General features: G+C 39.1%; 1 protein-coding gene across 1 annotated transcript; it reads left to right on the top strand.

Annotated features, from left to right (window-relative positions):
• Positions 1–2,697: 2,697 nt before the first annotated feature.
• Positions 2,698–3,675, top strand: LOC104905889 (uncharacterized). The gene has a single exon (XM_010694543.1). The coding sequence runs from the start codon at positions 2,698–2,700 to the stop codon at positions 3,673–3,675; it is 978 nt and encodes a 325-aa protein (XP_010692845.1).
• Positions 3,676–9,192: the final 5,517 nt, after the last annotated feature.

Raw genomic sequence — 9,192 nt, 5'->3', positions numbered from 1 at the left:
CAGACCATTTCAAATTAACAATGGAAAACACTATTAGGTATGCGGACCATTTCAAATTACTAATGGAAAACACACCATTAGGTCTGCGGACCATTTCAAACTAACAACGGAAAACAAACCGTTAGGTATGCAAACCATTTCAAATTAACAGCTGAAAAGAAATTGTTATCTCTGCAGACCATCACGAGCCAAGGCAGTGGAAAACAAAACGCTAATATGGTTCATATTCTTGAAGACAAAAACAACGGAAAATAAGCGTTAACCTTCAACTACATCAGCACAATCCTAGAGCGGGATGCATCTCTACATCATAATAAACACAGCCCCTGAGCGGGACCAAAGTAGCTCTATGCTCTGCAGTGAAACCAAAGTACCTCTATCCCCTGGAGCGGGAACCAAAGTAGCTTTACACATCATCAATACCCTGGAGCGGGACCATAACAGCTCTACTCTAAGATGAGCCAGACCAAAATAGCTCATGACATATTCTTTCATATTATCTTTTACATATTTACAAATATGTTCAGCATGCGTCCGTTCCCGAAACTTTGCTGTTTTTGGAGGTATTGGCGTAAAAGGGTGCTTTTGGATTGTAGAGAATCTAGAATCATTCTTTGTCCCGACACGTGTACTTTGACCATCCGTTTCGAAAACCTTAGTCAATGTGGGGGGCTTATGTAGACAAATCATTGTATCTCCCCACTTAAGGGTCCAATGATGAAATATACTGGTATTAGTTGGCGTGGCCTAATGGAAAAGCAATCCAAATAACCAGGCCATGTTGTATTTTGAAATGATATTCTGAAGCCCAGTTAATTATCCATGATGATTAATTATAAATTAATCTTGTTCAACATCTTAAGTCTATTTTAAGAGCCCAATTAAATATTTTAATACAGAGCATGTGGAGTTTCTCTCTCTCTAGAAATCCTCTCTACGTAAAACTTACGCAGACTGCCATGGCAAGGAAATCGAAAGGAAAGAAAGCTCAACAGGCAAGCTCGCAACAGGACAACTTAGCTCAGGGTATGAATAAGAAAGGTCCTACAGAATCTGAAGGGAAGCAAATGAAGTATATGGATCAGGTGTTGGGAATCACGGCGCTGGATATGGATGGTATTCCAACAATCCAGGAGGAAGTGTTGTCTCCTAGAGCATCTCTCAAAGAGTTACAGCAACAGAATGAGGTTAGAGTAAATTTCTCAGATTGGTTGGAATCACCTCAGAGAACTGATGCTAGGAAAAACTCACAAGGATTGGAAAGACCTCGTCAAGAAGGTATTGATCTAGTTCCTATTTTATTTTCACCTGGGAGTAATGTTGAGCAAGATGTAAATGGCAACAGATCACCTGCTAAAATTGATTTTAGTGACATTCAATCTGAAATAGACTTCTGGAACTCCGCTATATATTGCTATGTGGTTGGAGCAAATCCGCCTCCTTATGTCATGGAAGGGTTCATTAGGAGAATATGGAGGAATTAGGGAGTGGATAAGGTAGCAATGGTGAAAAAAGGCATATTTTTTGTTAGGTTTACATCAATGGAGAAGCGAGATCAAGTTTTAGAGAGGAGTCCACCATTTTTTGATAACAAGCCTGTAATATTGAAGAAATGGGATGCAAATCTAGATGTGTCAAGGGAGGATATCAGGACTATTCCTACCTGGATCTAGATGAAGTTGGATTTCAAGTATTGGGGGGAAAATTGTATTTTTAAAATTGTTGGACAATTGGGGAAACCGATCAAACTGGACCAAGCTACTATCAAGCGTGAGAGATTGCAATATGCAAGGATGATGATTGAAGTGAAAGTAGATCAAAAGTTCTGTGATAGTATAGAATTTCTTAATGAAAACGATGTGTTGATGAAGGTGCCAGTGGAGTATGAATCGAAACCAGTGTGTTGTGACCATTGTAAAGGAATGGGACACAAGGAAGTAGAGTGTAAACACAAGAATGTGCAGCATGTATGGAAAGAGAAGACTACAGTGCATGATGAGGGACAATAGAAGGCTGATGGTGCAATATTCCAGACTGTTATAGCACCAGCTAGGAGAAGGCTGGTTAGTCCTGAACCCCCAGCAGTCCAGAATGATTTTGCGTTTTAAGAGAGGAGTTACCAGAGGTTATGGTGGGCATGGTCCAGTGTACAAGTGGAGGAAGTAGGCATGGTGGGGGTAGCCAGGCCCCACAGGGGGATGGATAAGATAATAATATAGAATGTCAGGGGGTTAATAATCCTAATAAGCAGCTGGAGGTTAAGAAGTTTTTGACTATGAAGGTTGTGGGGATTGTTGGCCTCCTTGAAAGGAAGGTTAAGGCTTCAAATATGGGAAGTCTTTACCAAAAGTTCTTTAGTGGCTGGTGTTCAACTGCAAACTTAGCTGAGCATAGGAGTGGCAGAATTTTATTGGCCTGGAATCCTAACAGTTTCCTAGTCAATATCCTATTCATGAGTAGTCAACTAATTCACTGTTGTGTGATCCTAACTGGAGGGGTTGGGTCTTTCTTTTTGAGCTTGATATATGCCTTTAATGATGCAATAAGTAGGAAGATAGTGTGGAAGGAGCTTGAAGAGATCTCACAGAAATTAAGGGTCCCTGGCTGATAAGTGGGGACTTTAATTGTGTGCTTAAACCAGAGGAGAGAATTGGAGTTGTTGTTAGACAACATAAGATAGCAGACCTTCAGAGATGCATGAGTGTCTGTGGTATGAGAGACTTAATGAGCTCTAGATGTATGTATACATGGAACAATAAGCAGCAAGAAGCATCTAGGGTATTTTGCAAGCTAGACAGAGCCATGGTGAATGATTCCTGGTTGGATGTTTACCCTAGTGTTATGGCATACTTCATGCCTGAAGGGATATTTGATCACACTCCAATTGTGATAAATGTATACCCTAGTATTGAACCAGGTAAACAACCATTTAGATACTTCACTATGTGGAGTGGTGATGAAAAGTTTGAAAGATTTATAGTTGAATGCTGGGCAACACAGGTGAGTGGAAGTAAAATGTACCAGGTGACTAGTAGATTGAAAAAAATCAAGCAAGGCCTAAAAAACCTGAATGCAGAAGGCTTCTCAGATTTACAAGCTTCAGATATCTGGGCCCTGAAATCATTACTTCAGTGTCAGGAGAGACTTCAAGCTCAACCCATGAATATGGAGTACATAAGGGCTAAAAGTGAGGCAGGGATCCAGTATAACTTAGTTCACAAGCAGTATTTGTCATTCTTGGCACAGAAATCTAAGATGAGATGGTGCAAGGAAGGTGATGAGAACATAAAGCTATTCCATCAATCTATCAGAGCAAGGAGGTTGCAGAACACTGTTTATGCTATACATGATGATCAAGGCAATTGGAATGAGAACTTGGAGGAGGTCAACACAGCTTTCTTGAATTACTATAAAAAGCTCCTAGGGTCAGAGTTACCTAATAGAGTTCCTGTAAAGGAGATTGTCATTAATAAGGGACCAGTGCTGAGTGAAGATCACGGGGTGTTTCTAAATAGACCATACATAGCTGAGGAGGTTAAAAGTGCACTCTTCTCAATACTAGGGGACAAAGCCCCAGGTTCTGATGGCTTTGGGGGCTATTTCTTCAGGGATGCTTGGAGTATTGTAGGGGAGGATGTAACTGTAGCTGTTCTGGCTTTCTTTAATTCAGGTTAGTTGCTAAAAGAGGTAAATGCTACAACTCTCACTCTTATACCTAAGATACCTTGCCCTTGTTCTGTAAAAGAGTTTAGGCCCATAGCATGTTGTAATGTGATTTATAAGTGCATTACTAAAATGTTATGTAATAGGCTTAGAGTGGTGTTGCCTGAGCTAATTTCTGAGAATCAAGGGGCTTTTGTTCATGAGAGATTCATTGTTCATAACATCATGGTGTGCCAAGATCTAGTGAGACGCTATGGGAGAAACAATGTGAAGCCTAGCTGTAGTATGAAATTGGACATGCATAAGGCCTATGATACAATTGATTGGCAGTTCCTAAATGAGATGATGGTGGCTCTTCAATTTCCAGCTCATTTTATTCACCTTGTAATGACATGTGTTAGGACCCCTAGATTTTCTTTGATGATTAATGGTTCTCTTCTTGGATTCTTTGAATCAAAAAGGGGTCTGAGACAAGGGGATCCCATTTCCCCTCTGCTGTTTGTGATGTATGGAGTATATGTCTAGGATTATGAAGTCTTTAGACACTATGCCTGCATTTAGATATCACCTAAGATGTAAAGGGATAAACTTATCACATTTAGTATTTGCTGATGATGTAATTCTTTGTTGTGGTGGTGAATTCCCTTCGGTTTATGTAATGTTGCAAGCTTTTAAGCTTTCTCTGACTCATCTGGACTACAGATCAATAGCCAGAAGTCTGAGTTTTATACAGCAGGTATGGATGAAAGCCTGGTCCTTAGAATTAAGAATGCATCTGGTTTTAGACATAATGAGCTCCCTTTTAAGTATCTAGGGGTCCCCATATGTGCAAAGAGGATCTACAGCTGAATGTGGAGTTTTGGTGGAGAAGATGAGTGCAAAAATTAAGATTTGGAGTAGTAGGCATCTGTCATACACTGGTAGGCTTCAACTAGTCAACTCTGTGTTGATGAGTATCCATGTGTACTAGGCTTAGGTGTTCATAATTCCAAGATGTGTCCTGCAGGATATTGAAAGAGTATGTAGAGCATACTTATGGACAGGCAGTTATTACACAGCCAGAGGAGGGAATGTAGCATGGGAAAAGGTTTGTCAGCCTAAACAAGCAGGGGGTTGGGTATAAGACAGGTCATGCAATGGAATAAAGCAGCTATGACAAAATATGTGTGGGCAATAGCTAGTAAACAGGACTCACTGTGGATCAAATGGGTCAATAATGTTTAGATCAAAGGGGCTGATTGGTGGACATACCAATCTCCATAAAATAGCAGCTGGTACTAGAAACAGATATGCAAGGCCAAGGAGGAGATTCAGAGAGTATATATGCAAAGGGAGGTAACTAATATGCCTAGATACTCAGTCAAAAAGGTTTATGAGAAGTTAATAAGTTCCATGGCACCTGTTAACTAGGATAAATTCATATAGACTTACTATTCCAAAGCATAGAATGATAGCTTGGATGGTTATGCAGGAGAGACTTTGGACTAAGAGTAGACTGAAGCAGGCAGGTATAGTACATGAGGATGAATGTCAGTTCTGTGTTGTGGAGACACATGAGCACCTGTTTTTCAGGTGTAGCTACTCACAGGCATGTTTACAAGATATCTTAAGTTGAATTGGATACAAAACTACTCAGCAACTGTTCCAGAGACAGATGATATTCATGAGAAAAAGCAGGAGAACTCAATTCCAGAGATCTGTAATAGCTATTGTGCTCATTGGGCTGATGTACCAGATTTGGTGGGTAAGAAATGAAGCCTACTGGAACGGATTAGTTTGGAGACCTGAATATTTAGTGAAAAGAGTTGAGAAAATGGTTGTTGATAGAATTTCTTGTGTTTTGCCTAACAAAATCACTGATACAGATAGAGTTTGGTTTAATGAAATCAGAGTAAATTGTGTATAGAAGGTAGATAATCACAAAAGGGTTTGTATAGCAGGTTTGTATAGCTGTTTTGTTTCACTTACTAAAGGGAGGAGTCCAACCTAGTTGGTTTGCTCATCTCTAGATAAGATGGATTAGGATGTAATGTTCTTTGGGCGTAATATATTTCTTTACTTAGCAAAAAAAAAAAATCATAAACGGTTTGATTATCTTTAACAAATACTTTGAGCATAAATCAGATTTTGCATCCCGTAAAATTCAATCCACGGATTTTTAGGGATAAAGTAGCATCTTCTAAAGCACGCATTGAATAAAAAATCAAATATACTGGAATATGCACTGAATGCGGCGGCTGCGCTCAGCGTGCCACGCGTATCCAGCGCATTGGCCAGATTGCGTCAGGTGCGCTAATGAGCGTCTGACACGTGGACGTCCAACCAGCGCATTGACGAGATCAAGTCTTGTGTGAGACGCAAGTTATTTTTTCTAGCTTTTCAAAAACATGTTTACACATGTTAAACCTGATTGGGAAGACCACGTCAAGCGCACCAATCTGCACCTGACACGTGGCCTTGCGCCTGCCACGTCGGACTGCGCCTAGCGTAGTAGGCGCGTGCGGTGTAGTTTTCCTTTACCACGTCGGATAGCCCCTTAGTTTTGAGCTTGGTTATACCCTTGTTGAGGTTGATTCCATCCTTGTTGAGGTTGGTTCAAGCCTTGATTATAGCCTTGTTGAGGTTGTTTCCAAGCTTGTTTTTTTTTTATTTTTGCTAAGTTGTAAGATATTATAACCAAAACTCCAGTTTACAGCATAACAAACCTTAACAGAGGCCAAAAACAACTATACAATTAAGAGAGCTCATGGATCCATATTTTATCTTTTTGAGAAATCTTCTCAGGGAGTATAGCTAGCACTCTACTCTTAATTACAAACTATAAATTGCTAATTACAATGCGAATCACAGGAACTTTATGACACCAAAACCACTCATTCCTGCTTTGCCAAATACTGTAGGTCATCGCAGCCACAAAAGCATAAACAACATTCTTCCTGAATTTAGTCATATGACTATGTTGAATCCATCTATTGATTCTTCCAATCTCAGTAGTTCTACATTTGATATTCAACCACTCCTTAATTGCCATCAAGCATTTCATACTAAAGTGACATTTAAAAAATAAGTGAGTGTGATTTTCCACCTTACTCCCACACAACAAGCATAAGTCACTCTAACTAACACCAATCCTGAATAGCTTCTCTACAATTTGGGATCTATGCTTCATAGCTAACCAACAGATAAAATTATGCTTGGGTAAAGACAATATGTTCTAGGTGAAATTAGTCAAATTTACCTGTTGTTTGTGCTGGATTAACTTGTTAAAAATAAGATTGACATAATAGGCTCTCATGTTTCTCATTTCATCCAAAATAAAGGACTGTTTCAGTTTGTCTTTTGTGGCACAAATCTTTTTCCAGTACCAGGAAGCTCCTGATTTAGGAGCATAATCCCACCAAGGTTGATCATGAAGGTAGAAAGAATTAATCCATCTAATCCAGGCATTGTCCTTCTTGGTTGCAAGGGCCCAAACATATCTACCCATATTGGCAGTGTTCCATAATACTATATAACCCAAACCACCTTCCTTCTTAGAGCAGTAGATCTCATTCCATGCAACTAGGCCAGGTTTTTTTGAGTAGAAGTGACCACTCCATAAGAAAGACCTACACACTTTAACTATTTATGTCAGAATTGCCTTTGGCAAAACATAAACCTGAGCCCGGTATTGATGAATGCTCAACAATGTAGCATTTATAAGCTGAACTCTGACTATATATGATAAGTTTCTGGAGCTCCACACCTTGATTCTACTGATCATTTTTCAATCAAAGTATGACGTTGCGAAGCTGTAATCTTCTTGGAGCAAATTGGAACACCTAGATATCTTATGGCAGTGTGCATCTAGGGAAACCAGAGACATTTGTAACTCTTTGAATGTCAGCCTCTTTCATCCTATAACAATAGAAAGCTGACTTGTTGATGTTAGCCTTTAATCCAAAAGCATCAGAGAAGAGTTTAAAGGATTGTAGTATGATGTAAATAGAGGGAAATTCCCCCTTACAACACGGAATCAGATCATTCGCAAAATATAAATGAGTGAGTTTGACAGATTTACAACTAGGATGAAAATGAAATTGTGGAAGCTCACCAATATTCCTCAAAATTCTGGATAAGTATTCCATACTTATGGAAAAAAAAAAAAGAGGGGATAAATTGGATCACCTTGTCTTAGACCCCTCTTAGATGAAAAATGGTCATGCAAGGAACCATTAATCATTAATGGGAAAGAAGGAGTTCTAACACATGTCATCACCAACTCAATGAATCTCTCAGGAAATAACAATGAGTGAAGCATCTCCTCTAAGAAGTCCCAACCCACTATGTCATAAGTCTTTTGGAGATCAATTTTCATAAGGCAACTAGGAATTACTTTCTTTCTCCCATAGTGCTTGACAATATCTTATATGATTAAGATATCATGCACTATATATATCCCTTGAGAAAACCCTCCTTGGTTTTCATCTATAATGTCACGCAGAATTCTACCCAATCTATAACTGAGCACTTTTGTGATGCATTTATACAAAACATTACAGCAGGAGATTGGTCTAAATTCAGACACATTTGTAGGACATTTACTCTTAGGGATCAAAGTTATAGTGGTAGAGTTTACCTCCTTAAGGAGTTTTTCAGTATTAAAGAAATCAAGAACTGCACTTATAACATCCTCCCACACTATCCCCTAAGCATCCTTGTAAAATTGAGCTTCAAAGCCATCAGGGCCCCGGAGCTTTAGAACCATCAATAGACATCAAGGCAGCTTTTACTTCATCTGCAGTATATCTACTATCAAGCTTGTTCTTGTGACTATCTGTCACTAAAGGCCCGCTTTGAACAATTTGACTCATCAGTTTCTCCTGTGTTGATGAGTATTCCCCAGTGGCTCTTGATAAAAATCAAGAAAAGCTTTATTCACACCAGCATTTGTATCTTGCTAGATACCATTCATATCATAAATGGCATAAATTTGATTCTGAGTTCCTCTAGCCTTTATGCTTTGATGGAAGAGAGAGGTGTTCTCATCACCATCTCTAATCAGGAACTCAGTGTATATTTTCTACTTTTCTTTATATACACTGATTGCTCTAATTCTACATCTGCTATCTCTTGATTACCAACATTTGTGTGCATCAACTCTTGGGCAACATGCATATCATGTGAAGCTTTAGCATCAACTGTCTGAACATCACTAAACCCCTGTTTGTTTAGTTCTTTAAGCTCCTTTTTCACACATTTAAGCCTATGTACATCATAGAACATTTTAGTGCCTACAACATTATTTTGCCAAGCTTTAGCCACTTTAGATAGAAATTAATTTGAATGTCTCCACATAGTGAAGTATCTAAAAGGCTTCTTGCCAGAATTAGCTCTAGGGTACACAATCAATAGAGAAAGTGTATGATCAAATGTGCCTTCATTTAGAAACCCCACTTCTGCATTGCAATAACTATCTTGCCAAGCCTGGTTTGCCATATCCCTGTCTATCTTAGAGAATACTCTAGCTTCCCCTTGTTGTTTGTTGTT

The sequence above is a fragment of the Beta vulgaris genome, chromosome 1, assembly GCF_026745355.1.
Source record: "Beta vulgaris subsp. vulgaris cultivar EL10 chromosome 1, EL10.2, whole genome shotgun sequence".
Classification (NCBI taxonomy): Eukaryota; Viridiplantae; Streptophyta; class Magnoliopsida; order Caryophyllales; family Amaranthaceae; genus Beta; species Beta vulgaris.
Note: the sequence above shows the minus strand (reverse complement) of the source record. Positions and strands in the feature narration are given on the sequence as shown.

Bases quoted from the DNA above. Each gene is read 5' to 3' on its own strand.
- LOC104905889 (XM_010694543.1), top strand. From the start codon at position 2,698: ATGAGTGTCTGTGGTATGAGAGACTTAATGAGCTCTAGATGTATGTAT.